The sequence below is a fragment of the Haemaphysalis longicornis genome, unplaced genomic scaffold (assembly GCF_048455015.1).
Source record: "Haemaphysalis longicornis isolate Haplotype H1 unplaced genomic scaffold, Haemaphysalis longicornis Haplotype H1 scaffold_6, whole genome shotgun sequence".
NCBI classification, from domain to species: Eukaryota; Metazoa; Arthropoda; class Arachnida; order Ixodida; family Ixodidae; genus Haemaphysalis; species Haemaphysalis longicornis.
Window position 1 is genome coordinate 110,425,395 of NW_027526407.1, and position 16,512 is coordinate 110,441,906.

General features: G+C 40.8%; 1 protein-coding gene across 2 annotated transcripts in view; it reads right to left on the reverse strand.

The window, feature by feature from the left end:
- The window catches only part of LOC144141883 (uncharacterized), a 45,329-nt gene that overhangs the window by 9,440 nt on the left and 19,377 nt on the right, over positions 1-16,512 (reverse strand). The window contains exons 3-7 of one of the 2 annotated variants that reach the window (XM_077673357.1): positions 15,306-15,377; positions 15,041-15,101; positions 13,700-13,746; positions 9,427-9,516; positions 6,895-6,973 (exon numbers count right to left, since the gene is read on the reverse strand). In XM_077673357.1, the coding sequence (XP_077529483.1) occupies positions 6,895-6,973; positions 9,427-9,516; positions 13,700-13,746; positions 15,041-15,101; positions 15,306-15,377 (349 nt within the window). The remainder of the gene's footprint in view (positions 1-6,894; positions 6,974-9,426; positions 9,517-13,699; positions 13,747-15,040; positions 15,102-15,305; positions 15,378-16,512) is intronic. The other variant, XM_077673358.1, reaches the window with a different exon arrangement.

The following is a 16,512-nucleotide window of genomic DNA, read 5'->3' on the forward strand; positions in this document are numbered from 1 at the left end:
CAATGTCAGCGGTGCAAGGAACTCTTGTATTTACTTCGTAAAGCGTTGTGAGGCCACTCGTCTCGGTATTGGGGAATCAAGTATGGTTATCGGAATGTTTACTCTTTCGAATTCGCCTGCAATGGTCTGTAAAATATCTGTGAGGAACACGCCAACGTCACTGCGCAGACACGAAAATCGCGAAAAGTCGATGCTCTAAATTAGCGGCAACATGCATGAATAGTAGTGTAAGTGGGAGTATATACCACTGAAAATTTTACGGTAGAGGTTCAACCAGACACCGAGTAATGTGGAAAAGTCAAAGATATCAAAAAGCCCTTTCCTTAGCAGTATAGGTCTGTTTCCGCCTCAGAGTTCAAGGAACGTTGATTCTTACAAGAAGATTTTTAAGCCCGACAATTTCAAACAAGCTAAACAGTGTAGGACGTTGCAGTCATGTGGGAGTGTCAGTTGTTCGTACTAGAGGGGAGTGGAATAAACTTTGTTATGTGCCTGCATAACTCGCGTGCACGCACGCTAGTCGACCGGGCCTAGGTCACCGTCGGGGGGACGTCTTGGCCAGGCATCTTCTCCCCCACATGCGATGTGTCGGAATCCTGCCTCATTGTCACCTCTTGGGCTTGCTGGACGGCCCAGGGTTGTTCTCCTTGGTCGTAGAATGTCAGCGCCGCTGCTAGTCGCGGCGGAAGGGCTCCTGACTTTGCTTCTTCGGGGTGTTCGTGATTGAGGTTTAAAAAGATGAGCAGCCCTTGTTCCTAACCTATACTCAACGTGACAAAACAGCGAGGCGTGATAAAAATTTTCACGATGATAATATTTACTGGCTCACGTGACTAAGCTAAATTCATCTGACCTGGGAACAGCGAAGAACTAATCCCTCGGCATGACGTAGTGCGGGTTTAAGAGGAGCCTATAATTACTTTTAGTGAGTTACCAGAAAACCAAGTCATCAAGAGTTGTCAGTCAACATCTTTGTGGCAATCACTGCATTATTAAAGAAATACAATATTTTTCTGGTGTGGGCTGCCGCACTTGGTTCTCGCTAGATAACAATTAACGACGCTTGCCTCTCCAAAAGTCGACACGGCAGCGAAAGTACAGTGGAAAACGAAAGAGAAAACGGCGTTCCCGACGGCTATCCGAGGATCGACTTTGCTTACAGAAACACAAAATGTGATAACAGTGGAATATTTACTCGCACTTTATTGATTATATCGCGGGTGGCATTGAAAGAAATAATCAACAGGTTTTAGAAGACATAAATGAGCGCCTTTGATATATTGATAATCTATAAGAACCACGCATGTCGGCGCACTACCAGGACAAGAATGTTTTCCAGCTTGAGAGCTAGCGCAGAATTGTTCCTTCTGTAAAATACGCTGAATATTTGATCAGCGCCGAGGAGGCCGAAGAGGCCGATACTTGGTGACTGTAGAGGGGAAGTTCTTGAATTTCGACACTCGTCTGTTGAGGACATGTCCACAGAATTGTCTCCAAGGATGTTCAAAAAGTAGGACGGCGAAATTTAGGAATATGCTGACAAAAAGAGTGATTTTTGCAAAATGCGCAGATGCTACGGTTTGCTACCGTTTCATCTTCCTCATAAAATACAAAAGCGGGGCCACTGTTATTCCAGGCAGACGAGAAACATCGTGAATAAATCAAAAAGAAAAAGGGTACGCATATTTACCAAGAACACGTCGGCGATCCGCGAGTGCAAGGCAGAGTTGTGACTACGCGGCACGAGGCAGGACAGGCTTATCAGAGCGTAACCCCTGAAGAATCTGAAGATGCTGCCTAACGTCTCGAACTATTTGTCAATATCAATTTGTCAATAACGGTATTTGTCAATACCGTTCAAACCAAAACACACTAGAACAACATGCCCGTGCATGATCGAGATATGGTGTCAGCTCGTGAGCTGTTGAACAGCCAGGAATTTTAGTGTGTTGTTCAAGAATTGTACCATGAGGTTCTCACTAAGATGGCAGGCGGGACTACATAGCTGCAGCTACGACCAGAGAACTCTAACGGCGCAGCCCGGAAGCAGCCCGTGTGGAATTTGCGGAACCTGGGTAGTATACACTCATTATGCGCATTTAGTAATCAGTGCGCCCGTGTGTCGTCTTCAATTGCGTTCTTCTGAAGCTGAGGAAACTGTCACAATTTCAACTGGCCGTGCGCCTGTATAAAAATTGTGTTTTTTTTAGTTTGCGTGGCACATGGCAGCCCGGATATTTGGAAGTGGCACCAACGAACCACCGTTTTTTTAATTCTGGTGTTTATTCGCAGCCCTTATTGAAATTATCAAGCCAAAACATGTTGCAATTAGCTCTCTACGACCGCATCAGTGATGTTCGTTTGCAAATGTAGCTTGTTCGAGAATCCTAGCTGTCCTACGTAGCCGCAAATTTCATCCAGTTTGCTTTAATGTATTGCAACAGCAACATGTCTTTGACGTGTTGTGGAGGTTATGGCGATAGCTCTGGCTTCTTTGATGTGATGCAGGTCACAAGAATAAACTGTTTTTGTTTATGCTTTACTTTATCACTCATACTACTAAAATACCAAATAATTCCATCCCCGCAAGGTATGTTTTTTTTGCTTTCGGTAATCGAGGAATGTTTTCAGGATAAAGCACTATTGTATTTGGCACTGGAGGTAAAAAAACAGTTGAGTGAGTGCACGCTTCAGCAGTAATTTAGGTGTTACGTGATCCCGGAGCCGACAAGTTCTTATCATATTTCTGAATGATATATATAAAGGATACAGCGGAACTATACGGCTTCATAAAAAAACTTGTAAACTTCATTAGAGAATGGCGTCACAATTGGACACATTATCTGCGCAATTTTTTAACCCCGTCCTGAGGGCGTGTTCAGAAAATGTTTCCACACAAAAATGAGTACGAATGAATGTGGAATATTTAAGAGCCCTTAAGGTTGGCAGAAGAAATTGTCTTGTTTAGTCAAAGCAGTCGGTATTTCCAGAAAATGTTTTTTTTTGTGGTCACAAATCTCGGTTGCACGATTAAAAATGAAAAAATAAACCGAGTTGTGTGTCCACTAAGCATGTCAAGGAACTTGTCTTCAAGAAAGTGAACAAAATATTGGAAACCGTAAGTTATTATGCCTATCTTGGGACGTTGTTAGGTGTTGACGCCAATCACGAAAGCGAATCACCAGGAGAAACCCCGCTGGATTGGCTGATCTTGGTAGACACTTTAATATGTAGATTAGTAAGCTTCCTCTGTCACTCAAAATGTTGCTGTATGCCTTCTTGCATTATTCACGAACGAGGAAGAAACATGGTGTCTCACTTCAAGACGCGAAAGGAAACTTAGATCGAGACAACGAGCTATGGAAAGAAGAATGCTCCGGGTCAGGCTTAGGGACAAGAAACCAGATATTTGGATTTGTGAACAAACTAATATGGGAAACATTCGAGCTCAAGTTAGGTGAAGAGAACGAGAATGGGCGGTCACATCAAGTGCGTGCAGAAAAAAAAATGGGCTATCATTTTGACCTACTGGCTCCAAATAGACCCTGAACACAGTACGGGTCCACCAAAGATTCGATAGAGTTATGCGCTGTGAAAATTTCTCGAAAAGGGGGGACATGGCTAGAACTCGCTAGACGTGACCGATGACCTTTAGAAGAGGTTTTCATTGTTTAGTGAATACAATCAGGCTGATGATAGCGATGATGATCTTGAAAGGGCATATTGAAGGATGAAACAAACAAAATGCCTAGATTTGTTTTTTTTGTAATTGCTGGTTTCTTGTTTATTTCTGTTGCTGCCAAGATGGCAGGTATGAAATGCAGTAATTAATACTGGCTATGAAGCTTATGTGGCCTGGTAACCTTTTCCGTGCCATAACTGAAGAATAGCTGCTTATGCTTTAGGTGAAAACAAATAAACTATGACGCTGCGTGGTCAATAGTTGTTTTAATAAACAGAGGGCTATAAGCGTTACCTATTTGTAAGTGCATTTTTTATAATACATTGTTGCCATAGAATCGCTTCTGTCACACAAGGGCTGTTCTACAGTTCTGGCCATAATTTGTACGAAAATGACTGCCCCAGATGCTAGAAGTCTTTTTGAACTGACCCAAAAGTTTCTAAATATTGGAAATCAGTAAGCAGTTTTATTCCTTAAGGGTTCTTAGAAATATATTGATAACAATTTTTTCTCACTGAAACTACTTCGCCCTGGTAGGAAATCGTAAAAAAACTCAAGGAACACGTTCAAAATGCGTGCAATGCCTTTAGTCAAACCTATAGCAAATTTATGCAACGGCCTAGGTGGTATTGCCCTGTGTCACATGTCACTCTTATCGCCCGCCCTTCTGCTTACGACCAGCACTGCCGAAGTGATGCGCTCTTCATAGCCGGTCGCACCGGCAAATTAAATCGAAACGACGACTGGTAGGAGCCTACCCGACCGTTCTGCATTTGCAAGCAATCTTCAAAAAAGTCGTCACCAGAAGATGCCACTAGCATAACAAATCCTAGCAGTTGTGGACGTCGCAGGATCCAATGGCTGGTAAGTGCACATCTGGTTGTGCATCAATATTCGTCATCACAAAGACAATTGCACTGTCAGTAAATCAGAACTCCTCATTTTTACCATAGAAGAAGCCCGTCTCTTACGGTTTCCTCAAACACTGCGCCCTAAGCTCCCTCAAAATTAAATTCGTAGCTTTATGTTAAGTAATATTTATTTGGCGATGTCTTCTCCACAGGCACGCCCTTCAGAAAAATAGTTTTTTTAGAAGGAATTAACAACCACTCTAGTTTAGGTATCATCGCCAAAGTTTTCAAGTAGTATTTTATGTTGAACACTTGCAAATAAACCATGCGTTTGTTTGACACCTTTGGAAATATCTGTGACACCAATGGCACACCTCGTACAGCGACGTCTCTAAAGCAGGTGGTATAGTCGATACCATTTGTCGCCGATGAAAACCGGCCTTTACTATGGTTCATCGTCGAGTATTATTTTATTGTTTTTGTTCATTTTGAAACAATACCCAACAGATTGGAACAATATGTAGTGGTGTCACTTGAGAAGGCAGATTTTTAGATAAGCTTGGTCTTTACCTCTTTCATAGACTTCTTGTTCAGCTCCTCCTACTACACTCTTAAAATGACATTGCAGCACGCGCGCATGAAGTGAAACCGTAGTTCAATCTTTATTTGCCTTTTACCCACGATTGGTTGTAGTGTCTTCTACACAAACACAACGCAAACTGTACACTTGTCAACAAAGACCGAAATGTCCTCGATGCCACCCATCAAAGTTAGAGGAGATATTTGGAAAATTCAATTGCGAAATCGAAGACCTACTTAGGTCTTCCATTCACCTACAGCAGAAATTTCTGTTAAACAGCCACCTAGAAAGAACCCTGCGAAGCTCATACTGTTTGCAAATAACCCGTGAAACTCATTCTGTTCGCCTGATAACACGTAGGCCCACTGTTAACTTCTTCCAGTATCTTCATCCCTCAAGACGGCTGGTTTTGCCTCTACAGCAGGGCACATGATCCTGTGGCGCTGCACTTTACAGTTAATGGCACGTGCTGCATCATCATTTCATGAAAGTCTCTTGAGGCGCTGCTCTATTTCTTTGGCTTCAATGGCTTTACGAGTGGAGCTATTCACTTCTGCATCTTCATACGCGCCCTATAAAACATCAAGATGGAACATCTATCTTCCACTATTGTGGAAGGCCAGTCTTCGCGATTTTTTATTCAAATAAAGTAGAACTCTAAGCATAAAAAATTTCAAGCTACAGAGTTAGGCTGACACTCGCCTTATGAATACCCATGTGAGAATATATGCTCGAAGGGTCCAATTCGTCGCGCACAAGCATTTTAAGTATACAGTAAAATTTCCCCCGAACAGGAACATTGTAAGCTCGTGCATTATGCCAATTATGCATAATTAGCGTATATACGATGTTTTCTGACTGGAGAAATGTATACGAACTATAGAATAAATATACTTATAAAACATTTGAAATGGAAATTTTCATAACTTAAGCAAATATTCTTGCCCACTAGACTTGGAATCTCTAGTGTTCTGTCTGAAATGTAAGTGTGCAGAGTATGTTATCTGGAAATCGTAACGTTCAAAAACGGCAATGCTTGATTTGGAGACGTAAGAGAAGGATATTAAAACCGTAGAAATAGTTCGCGATAAAAATGGAGCAACTATGGTTGTAGGATCAAGATAACAAAGCAGTAACATAAACAGGGCGTTTCTGAGAAGCCCTTGAGTAATAAAAAAAATAGGCTTTTGGAGGTAAAAACGTTTTCTTGCGCGGAGCCATCAGAACTCCTCAGGCCGCAATAAAACGAGTTCCAATCGGTATTTACGGAAACAAATATTTATCGTTTGGTAATTGTCGTTTTAAAAATCTTTTAGATATTTATTTACTTACTTATTATATAGTTATAACTATTTTTTACTGGTTCGGTGAAGCAAATAAAAAACTTACGGCTTCGTAAATTGAAAAGCCAATGTAATTTCTAACAATTTTTTCGTTAGTTTCAGAATTTATGCACTGCTGTTTGTTTACGTTTTTTTTTTTAACAGTGTATTTAGTTTGAGCATTTCTCTGAAGCTTGAACACCAAAATAACAGCAGGACCGAAAAATCGCTGAGAGCAGTTTCGAAAGACGATTTACAGGATAAATACAAAAATTAGGCTCACATTCGACGACGCATTAGGGGGCATATCAGAAGCAGCTTGATGAAAACTCCAATAAAATATTAGCTTTAAAACGTTTAAAAAATTCACAGCTTCTTCCTGATGCCATCTTTACAATTTAATCTTCTGTAGTTGTTTTCGCTCCTTTTACAAATAAAGGAACTAATACTAAAACTCACCCATATCATCATATTCAATGCATACCCCCTGTTTGCAAATGCCAGCTGCTCCTAGTGGTTTTCTCTCGGAATTCAAATTCTGAAAGAGTCACTTTATTATTGTAATTGCTTGTGATGACAGTGCGAACTTACAAATAAATAATAAAAGTCACAATATACTCTTCTTGACTGGGAAGATTATGCCCTAAAAGCTGGCACAAAAACCTAGGCGCTACAAAATAAATGCCACATTCACTCACAAAAAATATGCTGCCATGGTCTTTTAACAAATGGTTGTATAGCTTGTGCTTCGTGAAAAGATGATATCTCAAAACAATGTAAACTGTTTAATACCTTTTCTTGCTGTATATGTGTGCATGTTCTAACCTATTCTAGTAATTGAAATCAATTCGCATAAAGACCAAACCAACTTGCCGTTATTTAGTTGGTGTTTTATCAATGCCATGTTTCTTTAGACAAAAAAAGCATTCCACCATTTAAAAACACGACGTAGTGAAATTATGTTTCCCCGAAATCCAGTTCCAACTAATATGTTTCCCCGCACTCAAGAGATCAACAGTTCTGGGTACGCAAAATATCCTATTGTGTTGTCACGCCTCCTTCTTCCTAAACATCGATGGTCCATGTGCCAGGAACTGCGGCTGGCTACACCCGAATCTTGTCTATGAATGGTTTAACCTTCAACCAAAACTAGCACATCACACACAAACTTGTCGAGGATTTGGAATAAATAAATGATAAATAGTTCGAAAATGATGTAGGAAAACCTTTAACATAAAGTGCGCCTACAGTTTTATTAAAGTTAGGCTAAAGCTAACTTTAGGCTAACTGCTGCAGTTTTAGTAAAACCTCTAAGCTTGTTTGTTTCTGCAACCCATACCCTTCACGGTGTACATAAAGGTGGCTTTCAAATGAATAACAACGTAATCACGTCACTTGTTTTGAAATCGTAACAGCGGTTTACGCTGCGTTTTACAACAGAATGGCTATTCTGAATTGTATCAATCAATATCCTATTGAAAGAGAAGAATATCCCGCCATTTTTTGCGTAGAATTTATATGCTGCCTTTTTAGAGAGGGAAATTAGTGGTATGACAGAAGCGGTTGATAGAAGCAAGAATGTGGATAAGTGTGTGTTGTGCAGTTTTTTAATATAACTTTCCTACTTTAGAAACACAAGCTAGAAATCTAATCAACATACTGCGCTGTAGCCAATGAAACACAGCCAAAGGCACTACGTAATACGCCTTAAGGGTGGTTTTGAAGCTTGTATTTTTGCTTTTGTTTGGCTTTCATGCTTGGGCGGTTTTGGTATTAAAACTCAATATGATGAAAAGTCTGTAGAAGTATTTTGGGTTCACTGTTTTCCAAGTACACTGTTGTAAAAAAACCTAAAACTCTGTTTTTTGAAATTTATTACAGCATTTCCTAATTGCAGGAAACGGAAATATGACAATGCGCGTCTAAAAACCGACATATTAATAGAAAGAACCAGCGTCCAATGTATTGATGTCTCATTAAGAAAGAACTGATAAACACCCATCTGATAACTAATGCCGCAGTGTCAGTAACAGAAGGAAAGCTCAAGAGGACTCCGTAGTATCCCTCTTGTTACCTATTTAGCACAACTGCATGTACCCTTTGAGATCGAAAGGCACACGAACGAAAACTTCATTGAGTGGAAACCATGCTTTGCCCTCTTAACCGGCCGCTTAGAGTGGCCTCGTTCCTCGCTAGATCGGGAGCGTTTTCGGGCTCTCCTTATCCTGCACTTCTAAAAGACCGCTAAGTTGGGAATTTAGGCAAAGGATTTCCCGAATTGACTTTTCCTCGTATAATGCCAGGCAACTGCGCCTTATTTATGTTTATCCGATGACCCTATACCCACGAATCGTCCAACATCTCTCATGATGATGGATCAATGTTAAATTTATGAAATAAAATTATTGCTTCTGGGGTTGGGCGGACACTTTGTGAATTTAAGCATTTTGGGCAAACCTATTCCCTAAATGTTTGTTCCAATTTGCAATATCAAGAATACAGTAATGTAAATGTAGACAGACACAACCCTCTGTCGATGCGATGTTCAGTTTGATAAAAAGAGGGTCATTTAAATCCCTATGCCCATGTTACCTATCAGTTAGGTTCTTAAAATGTTTCCGCTATTCTGCATTATGTTTGAGTTTCGATGTGTGTGAAAAATTTTCATACACAGTATAGGTTCAGTTATTATTTAGAAAGCCTTCTGGCTTGAAATATACATCTGATTAAGCACGAAATAGTCAATAAAGGTATCGTTAAACTATGAATAAAATGATCCACTTTATGATCTTTTTAATGGAAGCAAAACATATTTGCAATTGCTCTGAAGATTTTGTGGCACACAATGTTTATTCTCTGTACCTGGGAAAAATTGAAAAATAATTTTTATCATGATCTCAAATTTAGATATTTTTACTAACCCAGCAGAGAATATCATATTTTGGAAGTAGAATTTCTGCCCATGTTAACAAAAAAACAAGAAAGGCTTACTATACACGGAGTGCCGTCCTTGTAATTTCTAGTTCCTTTTGTGTCAGCCATCTTTGAACAGGAGTATTGGCACCCTGGTGCGTATCCAGGCTAAAAAATGCCAAAAATATTAGAATCATTCATTAAAATCTTCAGCTTGTGGGTCTGCGAACTTTTAGACGTACATAAAACCGTATATAAAATATTAAGGGTAATGAACAGCAGGGCTATTTTGGAGATTCGAAATAGATTGCGGCAATGAAAATGAATTAGAAACACCATAAAAACAGCACTGAATTTTTGCACTTTCCAAAGGTAAAAATCCAAAAGTATGAATGGACGTGGTTCTTATCATTAGGCATTCTGGTTATTTTCACCTCAGCCACAGATTATAAGAACACCTGTGTGTACGACGTATAAAGTGGTAATAAAGTGAGGCGCACCCCTTTGCGGCGAGGAAAGCGAATTGTCGACGAACTCTTGCTATGGCAAAATTTTTAATAAATAAAACGTATGAGTCCCGCACAGATACGCCAAAGTTTGTATGCGCACGAGCTAAGTACAATACATTTACCAGTTTCATTTGTTTTTAATTTCTTTCAGGCTTTGGTAAATTTTCTGGTCCGCTCAACACACCTTTAGTGCCTGCGGATGTATCACACATTGCTTCATGTAGTTTCTGTTTCTGCACATAATGTTTGGAAGCATCATAACTGGTGTAGTTATGGAGGTTTCTTTAGCGTCCCGTTGTTATTAGAGGAGACAGTGAGATGTCGGAAGCGAGTCGGTTTACAGCCCACATCTATTCTTCCTTTCCTTGGTGGTCCGGACACTTTCGTTGTCCAAACACCCAATCAGCAGCAGATTTTGCCTCGTGCACTGTATTTCCTTCATCGTTTTATTTCGCCGGCTATTGGGCCAGGTGATTGCCCAAGTGTACCAAAGACAATGGAATCGTGACTTTCGCGTGCAGGACACACGCACATGTAGCCCGCTACTGTCGTTGGGCTGTGCAGGCGCCCGCTAACATTTTTTTACGCTAGCCCCCACCACCCGTTGAATCGTCTGCCGCAAACCCCGCAAAATTTGCCCGCTGAGTCTTCTGAACAGACGTCGTTCACCAGCCGCTGTTCGTCCTCCCCACGTCGCCACTCACTTTTAAGTGCGAATGCACTTCTTAAGCGACCCTGAATCACGCGTCCACCACCGTCCGTCCGTCCGCACCACATACCCACTTAGGGCGATTGGCCAAGAAGAGTTCCTAATTTCTTTAGCACATGCCCACTTAGGGCGATTGGCCAAGAAGAATTCTTTCGCATCACCCCGCCCCGAGCCATGCCCCCAGGCCACCGACGCCATCGACGACTGCTGCTTCGCCAGGAGCGGAAGTCGGGGCGAGTACTGCGGCGTCTACCTCGTCGGTCACGTCTACGCGAACCTCGTGTCGCACGCCGTGTCCACCTCGCCGGCCAGGGACGAGTCGCCGTACAGTGCCGTCTACACCGACGCGTACTCGGGCGATGGAATCGTGGTCGTCACCCTCTACCTCGCGCCAAACATCTCGCGCGACGACGTCGTCGAATACGTGGACGCGGCGATGGAGAGTGGGGCCAGGCGCGTAAAGCCCTCGGACCCGGTCGTGGTTGTTGGGGACTTTAACGTGGACGTGCGAAAGGGCGGCGAGTGGTTGATGGAATACGTGCTCGCCAACCACTCCATGACGTGCCTACCGCTAGAGGCTCCCACCACCATCAACGGCAGCTACATCGACCTGGCCTTTGCGAGGAACTGTCTGATACGCGCGGTCTTGCAACAACTATTGACCGTACATTTCAGTGACCACAAGGCGGTCATAATGACCGTCAACTACAACGGCAACACCAACAAGTGCTGAATAAAGAATACGGTCGTTTCACTTTACTTGCGTGTGTGTGTGATCTCCTCGAACATACACTTTAATTCACCAAGATTTCCAGAGAACGACTAACGGGGTGTGTGAATCCCCACTTGATCACGCGGGGGAGTTAAATGCAACTAACAGGCGAATGCCAACACAGTTCAACATAACTCCCCCTCATAGCATCATCCGTGCATTCGCACTTCCCCATGCTCCCCTTCTGGGAAATGCGGGTGTTTTTTTCCCATGTGTCGCCCGATCAGCCTGACCATGTGTCGCCTGACCAGCAGCGACAGGGAGGAGAACTGAGAGTCGCAGTTCCTAAGGCAAGAGCTGCGTCACCGTCGATCTGCACAAGCCCTCACCATCATGATCATCATCACCAGGGAATCTTCGCCCACTGCAGTGCAAAAGCCTCTCCTATTATTCTCCAATTACCCCGGTCCTGTGCTAACTGCGACCAATGTATCCACGCCAACTTCATGATCTTATTTGCCCATCTAACTTTCTGCCGCCCCTGAAACCCTTGCCTTCTCTAGGAATACACTCTGTTACCCTTAATAAACAACGGTTATCTTGCCTTGGTGCAGCGGTGGCGTAGACGTAGAGAATCTGCCTCGCGTGCACAAGGACCGTGGTTTGAATCCCGGTGCCAGACAATTCCCACTAGATTTTTAAAAAATTCGCGAATTGATGGTATTGCAGAATGGGGCTTTCGGTGCGGCCTGACCCAGCCGACCATTGCCGGTAACGCACTCTCTCACCAGAGCAGGATTGGCCACCCTGGTGTAGTAATGGCCCAAATACGCCAATTACCTGCTGATATATATATATATATATATATATATAAAAGAAGAAAAACTTCGAACAAGGTAAAAGCACGATTGTGGCCTACGTTTCAGCAAAGAGAACTTGCTTTCCTCAGGGCCTTTTTTTTTTTTTTTTTTTTCTTTGACCTTTGTGAGTGAGCTAGAAGTCTGTGTGTCTGGGGTATGTCTGGCTTGTGTTTGTTTTCGATCCTGGGAAGTACTGTTGTCAGGGTTATCTTTGCTTTGGGCCTGTTGGTCTGAACATCGTGAACAAGAGTTTTCATGGCCTCGATGGTGCTTTCTGCGGTGTCGTTCTTTAAGTCGTTAGTGCCAAAGTGCAGAACGAAGTGAGTGATGTTGCGTGGGGCGGCGTCAATCAGTTTTCTGATGTCATGGGTTGTGGCGCCGCTTTGAAAGCTGATGTATGGTGAATGTTGTCCGGAAGGGAAGTGGTCGTGAATGTACTTAAAGTGGCTTTCACCGATGAGAGCTATGTGTGCCAGGGAGAGGAGAGGGGGCTTACCTTGCTCCGTCATCTTCGTACACGAAATCCAGGGAGTAGTAGAACTTTGAAGATGGTAGAGAACACAAAAGAAGAAAAACTTCGAACAAGGTAAAAGCACGATTGTGGCCTACGTTTCAGCAAAGAGAACTTGCTTTCCTCAGGGCAAGTATATATATATATATATATATATATATATATATATATATATATATATATATATATATATATATATATATATATAAGTATCTATCTATATTGATGTATATTTATATATATATACTTTGAGCAATAAAATTTTGAAGATGGCAAAGAACACAAGAAAAGAAATCTTTGAACAAGGTGCCAAAGTTGAATTGTTGTCAACGTTTCAGTAGGGTCTTGCTCTGACGAAGGCAAGTCTTCTTGCTAAGATGTAGGCAATAATCATGGTTTTTACCTTGTTAGATGTTTTCCTATATATATATATATATATATTATATATATATATATATATATATATATATATATATATATATATATATATATATATATATATATATATATATATATATATATATATATATATATATATATATATATATATATATATATATGCAGACAGAGAGAGGGAGATAGAGATAGAGTCGTATGAACGCGTGTGGATTTGTTCTAAATAAATTACAAAACACCTGGGAATATAAACGTTATGTTTAGGCAATTCCGCGTGTCAAATGTTCTCCCAATGTATAATATCAGTGGAGGGGCCAAGCTAAAGCATAAAAATCGAAACAAATGGGAGGAGGTAAAATAGTCAATTCCATTTATGGCATGATGCTCAGCTTTTAGTACATGGGCAAAAAGCCAACGCTATAAATCTCTACAGTATATAAGTTATGAATTCTGCAAAGTGAATATGTTCCAGAAAGACAAAGATTGCTTGCTAATGATGCCAATTGCCAGAAAATCCTAATATATCTGCAAACTTTAAGTAACTGTCCTGGTTATACAAACAATATGCTTCGATTGAGCCAGTATAGTGAAATATGATGTAAAAGTTTATGCTATAACACAGACTGTATTTCTTCGAACAATAACTGTACTTACCCCAGGGTACCTTCCATCGCACGTTTGAGGGCGTGGAGGTCGAGGACCTGTGGAAACAAAAATAAAGGTTACTGTGCGGAAGTACGCCTGAGGGCAACATTAATCATGCATAATTGACACTTTTCTAACGTGTGAATGTGCTAAATACAAAATCAATAGATAAATGTGTATACATACACACATTCACACATGCATACATACATACTGGCATACATACATACATTCATACATACAGTGCAATGATTCACTTGCGGAAATTATTCAGTCTTTCATTAGATATCCAAATAAAGGTTTTGTAAGTCAGCAATTTGGCTTTTAAATGCAGTCATCTTGAAGAATAACCCTAACTTTGTTTAAACATCATGAACATGCCTATTCAAATTTATTATAAATGGAGAATACATTATTATTCCTCCGGTGCCTGTCTGCTGATATGGAGAGGGCTAATTTGTTTGTGGCTGTTTTAAATTTTTTACCAGTAAAGAGCAGACGTTCAGAATGAAGGGATGTTACGTTTAATGCATTTTTGAATGGCAGGCAAACTATTGTTGACAACGGTGCCGATGGGTTTCATATTTTTGTCGTATTTTTGTAACATAAACTTCCTGCCATTTAAATAAACAATAACCGCCCATTCTTTGTTTGAACAACATCTCCATCCCTGTTCCGACTTTTCGTTATAAACAGAGATCCCAATAATATTTTTTAGATTCTTGTTAAGTCGTATGTTTGCGATTAATGTGTCTGTGGTTTTTTAAGCCCTTGACTGAAGAGGTTATGAGTGCGGGGACACGATTTTTAACGCGTTTTTTGTACATCATCGCGAGTATTTTTAAGATCAGCACCAATAGGGTTCGAATGTTTCTCTGATTTCTCTAACCCTGGTGGTGACCGCGAGGACGACACTGGCCAAGTCTGAAGTCCAAACTTGGACTTTACCCAAGGCACAATAAATGTTTTTCCAATCCAATCTGATTTCTCTAAAATGATGTTGATGTAAGAGACGAACGCAGAAAGACATAATACTTGTGACACCTTTTTTTTAAATATGCACCCTTCGAATTTTAACCCCACACGGTAACTGTTCCCAATTTCTGTAATGCCTGGGCTATTCACATCGTTTGCACTAGTAAGCAGCAGCTTCACAAAAGAAGTTCTCAGAAAACAAGGGTAGAGGGTGCGGAGCCTTAGAATTGCGATAGCTGTTGTGCTTTTCGAAAGCTCAAAGTGGATATTTAAAACCAGTAATACGCTTGGTGACCAGTGGGTTCACCGTTTGCTCTAGGCTAAAGTGTATCTCCGAATTTTTATAAAATATTGCAAAACATTCAAACTCGATACCTTGTATTCTTCTGCAGAAACCTCGATAGCACCTTCCAACGTTGGCAGGACCTCCTCCTCTCTGCGAAAACATTCACAATACGCTTTTTTCTAAGAGCACTAACTATTCTCCGCAGCGCTTAGCTACTACAAAAACACTAAACCAATAAAAAAAGTATAACCCTTACTGGAAGCCCTTGAACAGTTTCAAAAAGCTTCGTTTATAACAGCCATTAACAGTAGCAATGTTAACTGAAAAAAAATAATATGCACAGAATATGCTTACCCAACAAGGGGCTCCATCGTTGAGTATGCCATGGAACCACCCAAAAAATGTTTCACAAATATACCTACAAGACTGTGTAGTGGGTCGACGCAGAAAAAAGAAAATAATCCGTTTAACTGCTAGATAATTACCTACACAATTGCTACACAATTGATCACATTGGCATATAATTGATCAAACCGCACAATTCCGTCTGAGATGGAAAGTAATTTATTACCAGGAAAGCATTATTCAGAACTTTTATATGAGAAGAGAGTAATATAAACATTACTTCTTGCAAGTTTCCTTTATGTACAGCGCACATACTACACTGCGGTCTTTATAGTACGAGCTATACTTTAGTCATGAGAAGCAAACATAAGGGAGTGTTTCAATGAAATCAGTGTATTGATTACATGATTTTGATACAATCACTGGTGAAAGGCCATTCCTTGCCAGATACCTCTTTTTAATAAATAAATATTGTACATTCAAATAGCCCTTTCGAAATCAGTGTGATAGTAATATTAGAAAATTGCTACTGGCCTAGCATTTTTATAGAAAACCTCCATCGAATGCTAAAAACATGGTCCTGATTGAAGTCACGTGTTTGGGTTTTGAGAAAGCATAATGTGGAGAAATTATCTATTTTTTTGTTTTTTCTTTGATTTGTTTTTATTTCAGGCTAGCACTTTTTTTCGGTTTGAAGCCACGCATTCCTACGGTTGCTATGTGTTTATCAACCATTTGTCTCCCAATTTATTAATTTATTCCGTGATTTTTTTTCAATATTTCTAGACTAAGACATCCTCAAAGTGCGCCCTTCCGATACTGTCATAGTTTCAATGAACTTCTAAATTTTGTACTTAGCACGGATTGAATATTTCGGTAGGCTGCCGTCATGTTTGTAGTAGATAATGTGACTACTAGCTCTCACGATATTAGTGTGGTTCCGGTATTGAAGGCGGCGTCCAACCATCGGCCCTGATTCCGATATGCTTGTAAAACCAGTATTTCCAACGTCTGCGTTTCAAGCCTAGATGAGCAAATGTTCTTTGAGCAAATCAGGAGAACCAATGTGAGCTACCTTCAGCCTTTGTACTTGCTGTGCGTTCAACAATTACCAACCGCAGAGAAAAATAGAAGACACAGCAAGAAAATTGACTATCATTTTAAAACAAGAAGTCTCACTAAGAACAAAACTTGCAGCATTGGTCAAAGCAAGAAA